The sequence below is a fragment of the Eptatretus burgeri genome, chromosome 6, assembly GCF_056783735.1.
Source record: "Eptatretus burgeri isolate ZD-2024b chromosome 6, Ebu_testis_v1, whole genome shotgun sequence".
NCBI classification, from domain to species: domain Eukaryota; kingdom Metazoa; phylum Chordata; class Myxini; order Myxiniformes; family Myxinidae; genus Eptatretus; species Eptatretus burgeri.
The window spans coordinates 109,341,248-109,359,848 of record NC_140966.1 but is presented as its reverse complement, the minus strand read 5'-3'; the positions used below and the strand labels follow the sequence as shown (position 1 = coordinate 109,359,848).

At 49.0% G+C, this 18,601-nt stretch overlaps 1 protein-coding gene across 2 annotated transcripts in view; it reads right to left on the bottom strand.

Annotated features, from left to right (window-relative positions):
• LOC147025583 (ubiquitin carboxyl-terminal hydrolase isozyme L3-like) overlaps positions 1-15,414 on the bottom strand; it is a 32,313-nt gene extending 16,899 nt beyond the window's left edge. The window contains exons 1-5 of one of the 2 annotated variants that reach the window (XM_085886702.1): positions 15,257-15,414; positions 8,163-8,285; positions 7,783-7,915; positions 7,577-7,662; positions 7,351-7,398 (exon numbers count right to left, since the gene is read on the bottom strand). In XM_085886702.1, the coding sequence (XP_085742828.1) occupies positions 7,351-7,398; positions 7,577-7,662; positions 7,783-7,915; positions 8,163-8,285; positions 15,257-15,304 (438 nt within the window). In that variant the 5' untranslated portion in view covers positions 15,305-15,414. Of the gene's footprint in view, positions 1-7,350; positions 7,399-7,576; positions 7,663-7,782; positions 7,916-8,162; positions 8,286-10,304; positions 10,437-15,256 lie in introns of those variants that run through there. The other variant, XM_085886703.1, reaches the window with a different exon arrangement.
• Positions 15,415-18,601: the final 3,187 nt, after the last annotated feature.

Sequence of the window (18,601 nt, the reverse complement as noted above, 5' to 3'; positions counted from 1 at the left end):
TCCTTCACCCTCTCACTCTCCCTCATGTCCCTTGGCCATGCCTGCTCTCATCTCCCCTCCCTCTCAAAAGCAACTGACATTCTCTTCCCCCGTTTGTATGTTTGTTTCTGGCATATGTTCCCCCTCCATCCCCTCCTTTACCTCAACTGGTTGTACAGCTTACACTGCAGGTGAAAAGGCTGAATGCCTAAACTCCATGTTTACTTCTAAATCTTCAAACCAATCACTTTCTATACCTACATTACCCAATCACACCCTACTGTCCCTGGACTCTGTGTCCTTTTCTCCTGACAAGGTGGAGAGCTTGCTGTCAAACCTCGACTCAAATTCTGCAACCAGTCCAGACGGCATCAGCCCATATGTACTAAACACCTGCTCCTTTGCTCTTGCTCACCCTCTCTCTGTTCGATTCACCCACTCATTTGCTCAAGGTCATCTGCCATCTGCTTGGAAATCAGCAAACATTACCGCCCTGCATTAAAAAGGTGCAAAAAACAGATCCCTGCAACTAAAAACCAATCGGCCTTCTCCCAATCATCAGTAAGGTTATGGAATCCATCATCACTTCCAACATTAAATCCTTACAATTGCTTGATTTCTGATCATCAATTTGGATTCAGACCACATCACTCTACCCTGGCCATTCTGTTCCTGTTTTCCCAACAATAGATGGAGGTCCTCAATGCGAGACATGAGATCAGAGGCATCTCCCTTGACAGATTGCAAGCTTTCGATATGGTCTGGCACCGTGCCCTGCTCACCAAACCCTCTTATTATGGTCTCCAAGGACATCTCCACTCATGGCTCTTGGACTTCCACGTTTCAGTCAACGTGTGGCTCTTAATGGGTCTCAGTCTGTCTCTGTCCAGGCTGAAGTTCCTCAAGGCAGCATTCTGGGTCCTGTTCTTTTTCTGGTTTTCATCAATGATCTCTCCGACTGAAAATTCCTCTGTATAACTTAACCAATGACTCCACCCTCTGCCATATCATTTATCATCCCTCTGATCGGCAAGCAGCAGCTTCTTCACTCTGCAGAACTTGATAAAAATCACATGCTGGTCCAACACGTGGAACATGTGTTTCAACCCTGACAAATCTCACTCTCACGAGATCTCTCTGAAAGGACTGTCTGGAATCCCACCCACCCATACATCCACTTTTTCAACAATCCTCTTGAAGAAGTCCTTTCATTCAAGCTTTTGGGTCTCTATCTGCCATGATCTTTCCGAGAAAAACCACATTTCCAAGCTGCCTTCCAAAGGCAGTCACTGTCTGGGCATCCTCAGTCATGTGAAGTCCTTCCTTGGCACACCTGAGCTCCTGACCACGTAAAAAGCTTTCATCCACAGCCTGATGGAGTACTGCTCTCCTCTCTGGGGTGGTGCTCCCACCTCAAACTTGGTTTCCACAGCGTGAAGTCGAGCTCAGGATTTTTGGATCATTGGTATCTCCTGCAATGATCACCACCATCTCTTCTCTTCCCTGTTCCAAAACCTTGATCTTTTCTTTCCCCACGAATCCACCTCCTCCAAATTCCTTGCTTTCTTTCCGGAAAGTCCCTGAAGCATAAATCTTGTTTCAAGGAAATCTAACAGGTGGAGGCCATTCAGCCCATCATGCCTGTGTAAACACCATACTAATTTATCCACACAAGATCCAAGGAAGAAAATGCAAAAAAAAATGTTTTAAAATAATTATTTATTTTAATTATTATTTTTTAATTTATAAGTTTTGTATATATATATTTTTTCTTTTCTTTTTCTTCTTCCCCTTAAGGGAGGGGGAATGAGCTTGGTTATAAACACACATCAATCACGCAACACCCCTTGACGAGACCCCCACCAACAGCACTCCGTACACGTGCACACAATCACCCATCAATGCTCAAACTACCTAAAAATCCTGTCAACATCCCTATACCCATCTCCAGAATTTTCAGGTCCCTATCTAATTCTAATTTAAACTTATCTACCGTTTCTGCTGCCACTAACTTTCCAGGAAGGCCATTCCATGCATCAACTACTCTCTGAATAAAAGTCCCCTGTCTGACTACCATCTTTACTCTCAGGTTATGGCCCCTGATATGATCACAGTCTCATCTGTTGAATAATTCATCTTTACATATTTTATCTCTATCTTTCATCATCTTAAATATCAAATATTACCCACGTACCCTGCTCCATCCCTCCACCCTTCCACAGATCTCCTCATGTCTCTGTTCCCTAATGTTTTATGTTTCCCTCCAGGGCCGGATTTACCATGTGGGGGGCCGTGGGCACAATGATTGTGGAGGGCCCCCAAATTTGGAGATTAATCAACAACTTAAATTATAACTGCTTTTTCATCAACAACTGAACTTAAATCTATAGATTTGGCAGATCCTGATCAGGAATGATTTGGCATACATGTTCACAAATTACAATTAAATCTGACAATATGACAAGATGGACGGATTGTTATTGATATGGCTGGTGACTTATCTATGAGCTCATTCTAAAAATCAAATCACAAAAATGCTGTTGCTGCAAGAGTAAGAGATAGAGATGGACTAATATAAGACAAGCCGGTAGGCGACATGGCTGCTCGCTCTACATGGAAAGCTGGCTGGCGCGACGAGCCGATATTCATGTACATGCTATCAATCAATTTAGCACAATAAATATGATTATCACAGCCCTCTTAGTTTGCGCCCAGAAACCCACCTTGTGAAATTTCAGGCATGTTTCCAAAGAGACTCCAAAAAATGGCAGCCCTGGTAATTCCATTTATCTATTCGCTAAAGATTTAATTTTTTTATATGATGCTGTAAGACATTCTCCTTGGGCACAAAAAACAGGTCCCTCGGAGGTCCCGTTTCAGAGGTATTGATTTTTTTTTGTACAATCCGCAATAAGTGTACGATGTACGATAAAGTATTTTAGCTGTTGCTAAGCAACGGAGGTGTGCATAGCAACCATTCATTTTTGTGTAAATGCTAGCTAGCCACATTGTACACATTTCACCCAAGTTTCATCAAAATCAGACTATTTCTCTTTGAGATATTCGCAATTAACCGTTTCTGAAATGTTCGACATATACTTGCCCAAAACCTATCTCTTCCTACAAATATTTTTTGTGAGGACTGCAAATTGGCATGAAGGGAGCTAGATAGATTGCGCACAGAACTCTAAGCTTCGATTTTTCGATTTTTTTTTTTTAGATTTTTTGACCACTTTAATGGGCCGTTGCTATGCCGTTGCTAGGGCCCGGGGTCCCATATTCTAAAGCACACGATTCCCAGAAATATTGGTCCTACCTACCAAATTTCATTGGAATCGGTTGAGTGGTTTAGCCCCTTGGCTTGACCAAAGTTTCACGGACAGACAGATGGAAATGTCCAGAATAAGGGTGCTCTAAGAGCAGCCAAAAATAACAAACGACGCACTGTCATTAATCATACTACGAACTTCAACTAAGAATCTAACTTCTAAAAACCCTCTGGGCAAGAGAAATCCGAAATGGTGATTAATAGCCGACTTCCAGCGACCGCAAATATACGGCAGTGTCATCCACATCAATGAACATACACACGGTGCCTTAATCAATGGACAAGCTTCCTGCGTGACTTCGCGGCAGCGAACTCCGATATGATACTGTCAACCTGCATGGAATTGAGCACATCGGATTCGGTTGAAATGATGGTCAGATTGACCAGTCTCTGCTGCCCCACCGTGGAGCGAAGATGGTTCTTGATAAGGTTGAGTTTCGAAAACGAGCGCTCCCCGGAGCAGTTGGACACCATCAGTGAGTGGTAAATCCGAAGCAGCACTTCCATGTTCGGGAAAGTATCGGTGAGTTTTCGCTCAATGAGAAAACTGTACATCTCGAGTTCAGTACGGCCCTAGTCTGGCTCTGACTCTGACTCAATCATGGATTGGAACTGAATCATTTCTTCTGTGAGGTCAGGTGATAGATCTTCCCAATACAGCTCGACGAGCTTCGAGCATGACTCGAATCTGCTCCACTTCGAGTTGAACAAGAGCACGCAGGAATCCAAATCTGTCGCTCATCTCGCTGTAAGCGTTTGTACGCTTTTCCAACTGCGACAGCAGGACGTCGATCACTGATGCGAAAGGACTCCTCGGCGTCTAGTTCTACTTCTGGAGTGTGTCCGTAGTCCAAGGGAGCGACGCGGACATTAAGCTTTCGTTCTCGCGATCCGCGAGTGAATTCCTCCGTTCCTGAGCGCTTCAGTCAACAACGAATGTATCAAACTGATCGCGTAATGACTGCACGAAGCTCGCCAGTGACTTGAGGAGCTGCACGGCTGTGTTGAGATCGGTAGCTTGCGACTGAAGGGTTTTACTCGTACGATCAAATCTACCAAGGACAGTAGACCAGAAACCAGCATAGAACCCTATCTCGAGCATGCACATCGTTTGGTGAAGTGTCTCGGCGGTGTTTCTTGTTTCACTATTCAGTTGTTCATCATTTGCGATTTCAGAGGACATCCATGGTTTTGCTGTAACCGTCTGCAAGAGCTCGGGTTGCATCAGAATGAGCCGACCAGCGAGTGTCGCTGAGGCGCTTTTGTACTTGCAGACCTTTGGCTTTCAGGGCGTCAAATAATCTTGTGTAGTGTGACGTGGAAGCTGTAAAAAATACATACACTTGTTCCACAAATTCAAAGAATGCTGCTGCAGGTCTACTGCATCCCACGGCCGACTAAGTTCAGTGAGTGCGTCACGCATGGCACAAATATTGTGAGAGGGTTCTCCTGTTTGATCATTCCCTGCATCCCATTGTATCGGCCACTCATATTAGATGCGTTATCGTAAGATTGTCCTCGGCAGTTAGCGATGTCCAATCCAGTGGCTTTCAAAAAATCCAGTGTTGCTCAGAAAGGTCATGAAACGCTCCACTGGAGCCTTGTTCTCGATGTATCGTAGAATAACTGAGCTGGTCGATGTGGCTTATGTCAGGAGTAGAATCGACTGACACAGAGAAGCATTTTGCCTCTTTCACACGAGCGACGATGTTATCCAGAACAGATTTTCCGATGATGGAGACAAACTCTTCACATGTCGTACATGATAAGTAGTTGGTGTGGCCACTACCTTGGTTGGCATATTTCTGAATGTGCTGCACAAAAAAAATGGATCGTATTCCTTAAGTAATTCCATTAAACCAAGGTAGTTACCATTCATCCGTGACCCAACAATTTCATCCGATCCACGGAACGCTTAGACCACGCTCAGCAAGAAACAATATCACGCTCGCACTTCGTTTCAGCAACCCCCTCCAATAGGACGCAATCTCACTCACCTGTTTGACGAGTTCAGTGTCCACACGACATGCGGATGTTACTCTGTCTGACAAGCGGATGACATTCGCACAATGCACATGCGAACGCTCATGCACTTCGATAGAACGACTGGCATGCTTCCAGTCATTGAACCCTTCCCCTCCCAGGGCAGTAGCGCCTCCAAAGAGCTTGCAAGCGATGCAGTACAGTTTTCCGGTTGATGTGGAGAAGCAAAGCCGGGACCTTTTCATGGACTCTCCGTTTTGTAGTCTACGGTAAAAAAAGATTCTTGGAGCAGCAGCGTTTCCTACCTTCAACGAACTGTATGGATGAATCAAAGGGACCAGTCCAATTCTGCAGGGGCTCCAAATCTCGTGATGCCCAGTGGTCAATCATCTCTGACGACGGTCGCTCAGGAGGCCAACATCCAATGCAATTGGCAAAGCCAGGTCCACGATCAGTCAGTATATCTCGTGCTTCTTCATCTGATGAATGTTCTTCATCGGTGGAACCTTCCGAGATGTTGGGCAAATCTTGACGAGGGGGTTGCGTTGCCAAATCCGCTTGTTCTGTCTCTGTTGGTGTTCCAGCCTCTGTCATGGATGAATCTCCTGTTTGTGCAGGAGTGAAAAACTGAGATTTTCTGGGTCTTGTCGACGACGGCCTTGTGTCTTTCATCTTTTTCCTTGGAATGTTTCCGCTTTTGAGCACCACTGTCATATTTCTGTGGAGCCCTGGATTTGTGCCTGTCGTCACCGAAGCCGCTCATTGTGGTTTCTGCAGCTGGTAGGTATCGGGTAACCGAGATATTGTCAGAATGCACGTGGGACGTACCAGAATCACGAACAACAAGTATGTTTCATACACCTGGAACATAGAAAGTCACACAGTGTTACTGTGCTGTGCGCGCCAGTAAGCGGGGTACCGACAGCATTCCCTGCCAGCCGCAGTTTCAGTGTGCGCAATACTACCCCTGCCGGCCGTGTGTTGTGCTGGCCTGGCCTAGTTTTACCACATCGACTTTCACCTTTTCACCTATCCTCTGGCTGGACCTCTGTATTCCGTCTGTGCTTGCTGGGCTCTGGCGGGCAATGCCGTAGTTAGTTGGTCACGCTCAACCATCCGGAGTATCGATGATCGATCCAAAAAAAAGATCCGAATGTGGGCCCCCAATGCCCAAGGCTTGCCCCAGGAATTTTTGACCACATTGGATCCGTTCTGTGGACCGTGGACGAAACGGCTTTTAAAAGCCAAAGCTTGAAAAGGACCCTCACAATGACGGACAATTTTGAAAAGATATCCTTACAAAGAGGTTACAAGCCTGGTGTGTTGGCGCAGTGGTTAGGGCAGCGGCTTGGGATCCAAAAGGTCCTGAGTTCAAGCCCCGTTGGGCCACTGAATTAATACACCAGGGGGTTGACTCAGCCTGTCATCCTTCCGAGGTCGGCAAAATGAGTACCAGTATACTGGGCCCGTGTATACCCTGGTTAAAATAGGTGTACCATATCCCTGTGTTGTAAGAGGCGACCTGGGTTGCGTCAGGAAGGGCATCCGGTGTAAAACATGTGCCAAATCACTATGCGGATCATACGGATGATCCGCTGTGGCGACCCCCTAACGACGAGGAGAAGGAGAAGGAGAAGGAGAAGGAGAAGGAGAAGGAGAAGGAGGAGAAGGAGAAGGAGAAGGAGAAGGAGGAGAAGGAGAAGGAGAAGGAGAAGGAGAAGGAGAAGAAGAAGATCCTTACAAAGAGGTTACAATCTTCATTCACCGACAATAAAACTTTAGAAGCACATTTTGAAGGGATTTTCAAAATGTCATCGAAATTGTAGGGGGCCCCTAAATGTGGGGGGCCCCAGGGCCATGGCCCCACCTGGCCACCCTTAAATCCGGTAGTGCTTCCCTCACACCCTTTTGTCTCCTTCTGCCTTTGTTATATGTTCTGTTAGCTCTTATACAAGCCTCGATATTGTATCCAAAAAAACAAACAAAAGATAAGTGTAGGGCATTGTGGGGGGAACAAGAGCTCGAGCCAGCGGGTGGTGAGGGTGGGTCGGCGGTTTTACCTGGGATTGCCCTTGTTTTGCACAAGTCTCATGTGCAGCTTGAATATCCTGGGAGAGCATGGATTGTGGGGAGAAAGTTCAGAGTATTTAAAAACGAACACATCCATCAAATAAACGTGAAAAATAGAATCACAAAATCGTTTAGTCCCATGAACTCGACATTTTATTCCTCACAGATCCACCAATTCCACATGTATACCATATTGGGTGATCTATAATAACATACCTTGTCGGTTTCAAGCAAGGACCCACGCTCGCTTGGGGTCAAAGCCTTTGCTGCACAGAGGAATCGGTCGAGGGAAGAGCCCGGATCTAGCGACAAGAGTGAAGAGTGTGAAGAGCTAGACAATAGCTTTGAGGGATAGGTCAATGGAGTGGACAGCACAATCGAAAGGGTCATTGGGATGACTGGCACCGCTTCACCAAACCTACCCAAAGTGACATCGGCATTGGCCAGAGTGTGGATAAGTGCCAGGGTGGCTCCAGCTCCTCTGCTCGGATATTTCACAAACAGCAGCCCTTGGGGGTCTTCGGCAGAACCTTGGGCCAACCTGTGGCCCTCATACTGTGCAAACAACGATTTCCTTAAACAACTCCAAGTAAGTCCCTTCAGACATCGTGCAACCACCCAAGGGTGACACCTTGCAAATCAAAAGGGACGATTTGACCCTGATAGGTTATGACAACTACATTGCCTTGATGAGGGTTAAAGGTAAACAAAGTTGTTCCAATCACCATGTCGAGTTTTATGTCAATCAATTAATTTTATTCTTTCAACAAAAGCAAAAAAAAAAACCCCATGAAATAACCACCTTTGATGGATACACGAACAGTAGGCCACAGGCTGAAATGGGCTCATCAGCCAATACATGGCCATCCAGTCCCAAGACGTCTTTGAACTCCCAACCAGACACAAGACCCAGCTGTCGAGCAAGCTACAGGAGGGGGAAAGAAAGGAAGTATTAATGGCCAGGAGAACCAGAGGGTGGCGACGGAGAAGAGGACAAGGAAGGGAGGTGAGGGGTGGAAGGGTGGGGAGGGGTGGAAGGGAGGGGAGGGGTGGAAGGGAGGGGTGGAAGGGAGGGAGGAGTGGGAGGGGAGGGCTGGAAGGGAGAGGGGAGAGGGGTGGGGAAGGGGAGGGAGGGGAAAGGGGAGGGAGAGAGGAGGGGAGGAAGGAGAGGAGAGGTAAGAGAGGGAGGAGAGGAGAGGAGGGGGAGGGAGGAGAGGAGGGAGAGGGGAAGGAGGAGAGGAGGGAGAGGGGAGGGAGGAGAGGAGGGAGAGGGGAGGGAGGAGAGGAGGGAGAGGGGAGGGAGGAGAGGAGGGAGAGGGGAGGGAGGAGAGGAGGGAGAGGGGAGGGAGGAGAGGAGGGAGGAGAGGAGGGAGGGAGAGGAGGGAGGAGAGGAGGGAGGAGAGGAGGGAGGAGAGGGAGGGGGAGGAGGGAGGGAAAGGTAGGGAGGAGAGAGAGAGGAGGGAGGAGGGAAGAGAGAGAGGAGGGAGGAGGGAAGAGAGAGAGAGAGGAGGGAGGAGGGAAGAGAGAGAGAGAGAGAGGAGGGAGGAGGGAAGAGAGAGAGAGAGGAGGGAGGAGGGAAGAGAGAGAGAGAGGAGGGAGGAGGGAAGAGAGAGAGAGAGGAGGGAGGAGGGAAGAGAGAGAGAGGAGGGAGGAGGGAAGAGAGAGAGGAGGGAGGAGGGATGAGAGAGAGGAGGGAGGAGGGAAGAGAGAGAGGAGGGAGGAGGGAAGAGAGAGAGGAGGGAGGAGGGAAGAGAGAGGAGGGAGGAGGAAAGAGAGAGAGGAGGGAGGAGGAAAGAGAGAGAGGAGGGAGGAGGAAAGAGAGAGAGGAGGGAGGAGGGAAGAGGGAAGAGGGAGAGGAGGGAGGAGGGAAGAGGGAAGAGGGAAGAGAGAGAGGAGGGAGGAGGGAAGAGGGAAGAGAGAGAGGAGGGAGGAGGGAAGAGGGAAGAGAGAGAGGAGGGAGGAGGGAAGAGGGAAGAGAGAGAGGAGGGAGGAGGGAAGAGGGAAGAGAGAGAGGAGGGAGGAGGGAAGAGGGAAGAGAGAGAGAGAGGAGGGAGGAGGGAAGAGAGAGAGGAGGGAGGAGGGAAGAGGGAAGAGAGAGAGAGAGGAGGGAGGAGGGAAGAGGGAAGAGAGAGAGGAGGGAGGAGGGAAGAGGGAAGAGAGAGAGGAGGGAGGAGGGAAGAGGGAAGAGAGAGAGGAGGGAGGAGAGAGAGGAGGGAAGAGAGAGAGGAGGGAGGAGAGAGAGGAGGGAAGAGATAGAGGAGGGAAGAGAGAGAGGAGGGAAGAGAGAGAGAGAGGAGGGAAGAGAGAGAGAGGAGGGAAGGGAGAGAGGAGGGAAGAGAGAGAGGAGGGAAGAGAGAGAGAGAGAAGGGAAGAGAGAGAGAGGAGGGAAGAGAGAGAGGAGGGAAGAGAGAGAGAGGAGGGAAGAGAGAGAGAGGAGGGAAGAGAGAGAGAGGAGGGAAGAGAGAGAGAGGAGGGAAGAGAGAGAGAGGAGGGAGAGGGGAGGGAGGAGGGAGAGGGGAGGGAGGAGGGAAGAGGGAAGAGAGAGAGGAGGGAGGAGGGAAGAGGGAAGAGAGAGAGGAGGGAGGAGGGAAGAGGGAAGAGAGAGAGGAGGGAAGAGAGAGAGGAGGGAAGAGAGAGAGGAGGGAAGAGAGAGAGAGGAGGGAAGAGAGAGAGGAGGGAAGAGAGAGAGGAGGGAAGAGAGAGAGGAGGGAAGAGAGAGAGAAGGGAAGAGAGAGAGAGGAGGGAAGAGAGAGAGGAGGGAAGAGAGAGAGGAGGGAAGAGAGAGAGGAGGGAAGAGAGAGAGAGAGGAGGGAAGAGAGAGAGAGGAGGGAAGAGAGAGAGAGAGGAGGGAGGATAAATTGTTAATGCATCACAAAACATTTGGGCCACAATCAGTGCAGGCAAAAACCGGTGTAGTTTGGTGCACTGATGTTGAGGTACCCACCTTGGTCATCACCTGATGGGAGAGTGGGGACAAGGAGTGGAGTGGTGAAAACGTTACAGGCAGGACACAAGTAGGGGTCCAAAGTAAACAAACTTGGTTTGTGCACGAGTGGCGAGGTTTGAGGTGTCGGTGTGCAACGTTTGCCCATCCAGTGATGGTAAATCTAAATGTGGTTTTTATTAATATTCTTTTCAAGAACAAACAGAAACGATGCACATCCAGATCAAGAGATCCACCACACACAACTTCACACAAACATTTTGTGGTTCAATTGCCCTCAGTTTATGAGCGATCCCACCCCTCCCCTCAGTTTATGAGCGACCCCACCCCTCCCCTCAGTTTATGAGCGACCCCACCCCTCCCCTCAGTTTATGAGCGACCCCACCCCTCCCTTCCCCTGTTAACGAGCGACCCCAACCCTCCCCTCCATCTATGAGCGACCCCACCCCTACCCTCAGTTTATGAGCGACCCCAACCCTCCACTCCCCTCAGTTTATGAGCGACCCCAACCCGCCCCTCCGTTTATGAGCGACCCCACCCCTCCCCTCAGTTTATGAGCGACCCCAACCCTCCCCTCCATCTATGAGCGACCCCACCCCTTCCCTCAGTTTATAAGCGACATCACCACACCCTCTCAGTTTATGAACGACCCCACCCCTCTCAGTTTATGAGCGACACCAACCTTCCCCTCAGTTTCTGAGTGACCCCAACCCTCCCATCCATCTATGAGCGACCCCACCCCTCCCCTCAGTTTATGAGCGACCCCACCCCTCCCCTCAGTTTATGAGCGACCCCACCCCTCCCCTCACTTTATGAGCGACCCCAACCTTCCCCTCAGTTTATGAGCGACCCTAACCCTCTCCTCAGTTTATGAGCGACCCCAACCCTCTCCTCCCCTACCCTCAGTTTATGAGCGACCCCAACCCTCTCCTCCCCTACCCTCAGTTTATGAGCGACCCCAACCCTCCCCTCCCCTACCCTCAGTTTATGAGCGACCCCAACCCTCCACTCCCCTCAGTTTATGAGCAACCCCAACCCGCCCCTCCGTTTATGAGCGACCCCACCCCTCCCCTCAGTTTATGAGCGACCCCACCCCTCCCCTCAGTTTATGAGCGACCCCACCCCTTCCCTCGGTTTATAAGCGACATCACCACACCCACTCAGTTTATGAACGACCCCACCCCTCTCCTCAGTTTATGAGCGACCCCAACCCTCCCCTCCCTTGTTTCTGAGTGACCCCAACCCTCCCATCCATCTATGAGCGACCCCACCCCTTCCCTCGGTTTATAAGCGACATCACCACACCCTCTCAGTTTATGAACGACCCCACCCCTCTCCTCAGTTTATGAGCGACCCCAACCCTCCCCTCCCTTGTTTCTGAGTGACCCCAACCCTCCCATCCATCTATGAGCGACCCCACCCCTCCCCTCAGTTTATGAGCGACCCCACCCCTCCCCTCAGTTTATGAGCGACCCCACCCCTCCCCTCAGTTTATGAGCGACCCCACCCCTCCCCTCAGTTTTTGAGCGACCCCACCCCCCCCCCCAATTTATGAGCGACCCCACCCCCCCCCTCACTTTATGTGTGTCCCCAACCTTCCCCTCAGTTTATGAGCGACCCTAACCCTCTCCTCAGTTTATGAGCGACCCCAACCCTCTCCTCCCCTACCCTCAGTTTATGAGCGACCCCACCCCTCTCCTCCCCTACCCTCAGTTTATGAGCGACCCCAACCCTCTCCTCCCCTACCCTCAGTTTATGAGCGACCCCAACCCTCCACTCCCCTCAGTTTATGAGCGACCCCAACCCGCCCCTCCGTTTATGAGCGACCCCACCCCTCCCCTCAGTTTATGAGCGACCCCACCCCTCCCCTCAGTTTATGAGCGACCCCAACCCTCCCCTCCCCTGTTTATGAGCGACCCCAACCCTCCCTCCCCTGTTTATGAGCGACCCCAACCCTCCCCTCCATCTATGAGCGACCCCACCCCTTCCCTCAGTTTATAGCGACATCACCACACCCTCTCAGTTTATGAACGACCCCACCCCTCTCCTCAGTTTATGAGCGACCCCAACCCTCCCCTCCCCTCAGTTTATGAGCGACCCCAACCCTCCCCTCCCTTCCCTTCAGTTTATGAGCGACCCCAACCCTCCCCTCCCCTCAGTTTATGAGCGACCCCAACCCTCCCCTCCCCTCAGTTTATGAGCGACCCCAACCCTCCCCTCCCCTCAGTTTATGAGCGACCCCAACCCTCCTCCTCCTCCCCTCCCCTCCCCTCAGTTTATGAGCGACTCCAACCCTCCCCTCCCCTCAGTTTATGAGCGACCCCAACCCTCTCCTCTCCTCAGTTTATGAGCGACCCCAACCCTCTCCTCTCCTCAGTTTATGAGCGACCCCAACCCTCTCCTCTCCTCAGTTTATGAGCGACCCCAACCCTTCCCTCAGTTTATGAGTGACCCCACCCCTCTCCTCAGTTTATGAGCGACCCCAACCCTCCCTTCCCCTCTCCTCTCCTCAGTTTATGAGCGACCCCAACCCTCCCCTCCCCTCAGTTTATGAGCGACCCCAACCCTCCCCTCCTCTCCTCTCAGTTTATGAGCGACCCCAACCCTCCCCTCCCCTCAGTTTATGAGCGACCCCAACCCTCCCCTCCTCTCCTCTCAGTTTATGAGCGACCCCAACCCTCCCCTCAGTTTCTGAGCGACCCCACCCCTCCCCTCCCCTCAGTTTATGAGCGACCCCACCCCTCCCCTCAGTTTATGAGCGACCCCACCCCTCCCTTCCCCTGTTAACGAGCGACCCCAACCCTCCCCTCCATCTATGAGCGACCCCACCCCTACCCTCAGTTTATGAGCGACCCCACCCCTACCCTCAGTTCATGAGCGACCCCAACCCTCTCCTCCCCTACCCTCAGTTTATGAGCGACCCCAACCCTCTCCTCCCCTACCCTCAGTTTATGAGCGACCCCAACCCTCCCCTCAGTTTATGAGCGACCCCAACCCTCCCGTCCCCTCCCCTCGGTTTATGAGCGACCCCAACCCGCCCCTCCCCTCAGTTTATGAGCGACCCCAACCCTCCCTCCCTTGTTTGAGTGACCCCAACCCTCCCCTCCATCTATGAGCGACCCCACCCCTCCCCTCAGTTTATGAGCGACCCCACCCCTCCCCTCAGTTTACGAGCGACCCCACCCCTCCCCTCCCCTCAGTTTATGAGCGACCCCACCCCTCCCCTCAGTTTATGAGCGACCCTAACCCTCTCCTCAGTTTATGAGCGACCCCAACCCTCTCCTCCCCTACCCTCAGTTTATGAGCGACCCCAACCCTCCCCTCCCCTACCCTCAGTTTATGAGCGACCCCAACCCTCCACTCCCCTCAGTTTATGAGCGACCCCAACCCGCCCCTCCGTTTATGAGCGACCCCACCCCTCCCCTCAGTTTATGAGCGACCCCAACCCGCCCCTCCGTTTATGAGGGACCCCACCCCTCCCCTCAGTTTTTGAGCGACCCCACCCCTTCCCTCAGTTTATAAGCGACATCACCACACCCTCTCAGTTTATGAACGACCCCACCCCTCTCCTCAGTTTATGAGCGACACCAACCTTCCCCTCAGTTTATGAGCGACCCCAACCCTCCCCTCCCCTCAGTTCATGAGCGACCCCAACCCTCCCCTCAGTTTATGAGCGACCCCAACCCTCCCCTCCCTTCAGTTTATGAGCGACCCCAACCCTCCCCTCCCCTCAGTTTATGAGCGACCCCAACCCTCCCCTCCCCTCAGTTTATGAGCGACTCCAACCCTCCCCTCCCCTCAGTTTATGAGCGACCCCAACCCTCTCCTCTCCTCTCCTCAGTTTATGAGCGACCCCACCCCTCTCCTCAGTTTATGAGCGACCCCAACCCTCCCCTCCCCTCAGTTTATGAGCGACCCCAACCCTCCCCTCCCTTCAGTTTATGAGCGACCCCAACCCTCCACTCCCCTCAGTTTATGAGCGACCCCAACCCTCCCTCCCCTCAGTTTATGAGCGACCCCAACCCTCCCCTCAGTTTATGAGCGACCCCAACCCTCCCCTCCCTTCAGTTTATGAGCGACCCCAACCCTCCCCTCCCCTCAGTTTATGAGCGACCCCAACCCTCCCCTCCCCTCAGTTTATGAGCGACTCCAACCCTCCCCTCCCCTCAGTTTATGAGCGACCCCAACCCTCTCCTCTCCTCTCCTCTCCTCAGTTTATGAGCGACCCCACCCCTCTCCTCAGTTTATGAGCGACCCCAACCCTCCCCTCCCCTCAGTTTATGAGCGACCCCAACCCTCCCCTCCCTTCAGTTTATGAGCGACCCCAACCCTCCACTCCCCTCAGTTTATGAGCGACCCCAACCCTCCCCTCCCCTCAGTTTATGAGCGACCCCAACCCTCTCCTCTCCTCTCCTCAGTTTATGAGCGACCCCACCCCTCTCCTCAGTTTATGAGCGACCCCAACCCTCCCCTCCCCTCCCCTCAGTTTATGAGCGACCCCAACCCTCTCCTCTCCTCACTTTATGAGCGACCCCAACCTTCTCCTCAGTTTATGAGCGACCCCAACCCTTCCCTCAGTTTATGAGTGACCCCAACCCTTCCCTCAGTTTATGAGTGACCCCAACCCTTCCCTCAGTTTATGAGTGACCCCAACCCTTCCCTCAGTTTATGAGTGACCCCAACCCTTCCCTCAGTTTATGAGTGACCCCAACCCTTCCCTCAGTTTATGAGTGACCCCAACCCTTCCCTCAGTTTATGAGTGACCCCAACCCTTCCCTCAGTTTATGAGTGACCCCAACCCTTCCCTCAGTTTATGAGCGACCCCAACCCTTCCCTCAGTTTATGAGCGACCCCAACCTTCTCCTCAGTTTATGAGCGACCCCACCCCTCTCCTCAGTTTCTGAGGACCAACACCACTAACCTCCCGGCTTCTGGATCGCAACGTTCCTCACCTCGGGATTGGCTTCAACGGAGAGCCATTTGAGAAGCAGGTCAGCCATGGTTACCTCAGATAGCAAGGACCGCAAGGTGTGGTTCGAGTCACCCTTTATATATTCCTCAGAGAGAGAGAGAGAGGCGGGTCAGATAAAAGGGGGCGGGAACGAATTTTAATAAATAATTATTGATGTCTGGGCGCGCGCTGCTCGTCTCGCCAGCTGAACCCACGTGATCACGTGATCAGGGCAGAACGCCGATGGAGGTCGGAATTCACGATTCTTTGTGTGCGGATCCACAACTAATGATGACGCAACACAACCCCGTCCGAGAGGGGGAATGTCGGGGTAAAACCACGTCGTGAACACAACGCCTCAACAAAACTACATCGTGAACACAACCACGTCATTAAAACAAAAAATCCAACATGACCACAACCACGATAAAAAAAAATCCAACACAACCACAACCACGATTAAAAAGAAATCCAACACGAACACAACCACGATAAAAAAAATCAAACACAACCATGATAAAAAAAATCACACACAACCACAACCACGAGAAAAAAACCAACACAAGCACAACCACAATAAAAAAATCAAACACAAGCACAACCACAACCACGATAAAAAAATCAAACACAACCACAACCACGATAAAAAAGCCAACACAAGCACAACCACAATAAAAAAATCAAACACAAGCACAACCACAACCACGATAAAAAATCCAACACAACCACAACCACGATAAAAAATCAAACACAACCACAACCACGTTTTAAAAAAAAATCCAACACAAGCACAACCACGTTTTTTTTAAGCAAACACAAGCACAACCACGATTTAAAAAATCCAACACAAGCACAACCACAATAAAAAATCAAACACAAGCACAACCACAACCACGATAAAAAATCCAATACAACCACAACCACGATAAAAATTCAAACACAACCACAACCATGATAAAAAATCAAACACAACCACAACCACGATAAAAAAATCCAACACAAGCACAACCACAATAAAAAAAATCAAACACAAGCACAACCACAACCACGATAAAAAATCAAACACAACCACAACCACGATAAAAAATCCAACACAAGCACAACCACAATAAAAAAATCAAACACAAGCACAACCAGAACCACGATAAAAAAAATCAAACACAACCACAACCACGATAAAAAATCAAACACAACCACAACCACAATAAAAAATCAAACACAACCACGATAAAAAATTCCAACACAAGCACAACCACGATTTAAAAAAATCCAACACCACCACAACCATGATAAAAAAAACCCAACATGACCACAACCATGATAAAAAAAATCAAACACAACCACAATCACGTTTTTTTTTAATCAAACACAAGCACAACCATGATTTAAAAAATCCAACACAACCACACCCACGATAAAAAATTTCCAACAGAAGCACAACCACGATATTAAAAAAATCAAACACAAGCACAACCACAACCACAATAAAAAAAATCCAATACATCCACAACCACGATAAAAAAATCAAACACAACCACAACCATGATAAAAAAAAATCAAACACAACCACAACCACGATAAAAAATCCAACACAAGCACAACCACAATAAAAAATCAAACACAAGCACAACCACAACCACGATAAAAAATCCAATACAACCACAACCACGATAAAAATTCAAACACAACCACAACCATGATAAAAAATCAAACACAACCACAACCACGATAAAAAAATCCAACACAAGCACAACCACAATAAAAAAAATCAAACACAAGCACAACCACAACCACGATAAAAAAATCAAACACAACCACAACCACGATAAAAAATCCAACACAAGCACAACCACAATAAAAAAATCAAACACAAGCACAACCAGAACCACGATAAAAAAAATCAAACACAACCACAACCACGATAAAAAATCAAACACAACCACAACCACAATAAAAAAATCAAACACAACCACGATAAAAAATTCCAACACAAGCACAACCACGATTTAAAAAAATCCAACACCACCACAACCATGATAAAAAAAACCCAACATGACCACAACCATGATAAAAAAAATCAAACACAACCACAATCACGTTTTTTTTTAATCAAACACAAGCACAACCATGATTTAAAAAATCCAACACAACCACAACCTCAATCAAAAGAAATCCAACACAACCATGACCACGATTTAAAAAATCCAACACAACCACAACCACGATAAAAAACAAATCCAACACAACCACAACCACAATAAGAAAATCAAACACAAGCACCACCACGATTTTTTAAAAATCCAACACAACCCCAACCACGATAAAAAAACAAATCCAACACAACCACAACCACAATAAGAAAATCAAACACAAGCACCACCACGATTTTTAAAAAATCCAACACAACCACAACCATGATAAAAAAATCCAACACGACCACAACCACAACCACGCAAAAAAACCCAACACAACCACAACCACGTTTTTTAAAAAACCCAACACAAGCACAACCACGTTTTTTTTAATCCAACATAAGCACAACCACGAAAAAAATCCAACACAACCACAACCATGATAAAAAGAAATCCAACACAACCACAACCACGATAAAAAAAATCCAACACGACCACAACCACGATAAAAAAAAATCCAACACAACCACAATCACGATAAAAAAAATCCAACACAACCACAACCACGATAAAATAAATCCCACACAACCACAACCACGATAAAAATTTCAACACGACCACAACCACGATAAAAAACAAATCCAACACAACCACAACCACGATAAAAAAAATCAAACAAGCACCACCACGATTTTAAAAAAAATCCAACACAACCACAACCATGATAAAAAAATCCAACACGACCACAACCACAACCACACAAAAAAAAATCCAACACAACCACAACCACGATAAAATAAATCCCACACAACCACAACCACGATAAAAAAAAATTCAACATGACCACAACCACGATAAAAAAACAAATCCAACACAATCACAATCACGATAAAAAAAAATCCAACACAACCACAACCACGATAAAATAAATCCAACACAACCACAACCACAATAAAATAAATCCAACACAACCACAATCACGTTTAAATAACAAATCCAACACCACCACAACCACGATAAAAAAATCCAACACGCCCCCAGCCATGATAAAAAATAAATCAAACACAACCACAACCACGATTAAAAAAAAACAAATCCAACACGACCACAACCACGATAAAAAAATCCAACACGTCCACAACCACGATAAAAAAAATCAAACACAACCACAACCACGATTTAAAAAATCCAACATGACCACAACCATAATAAAA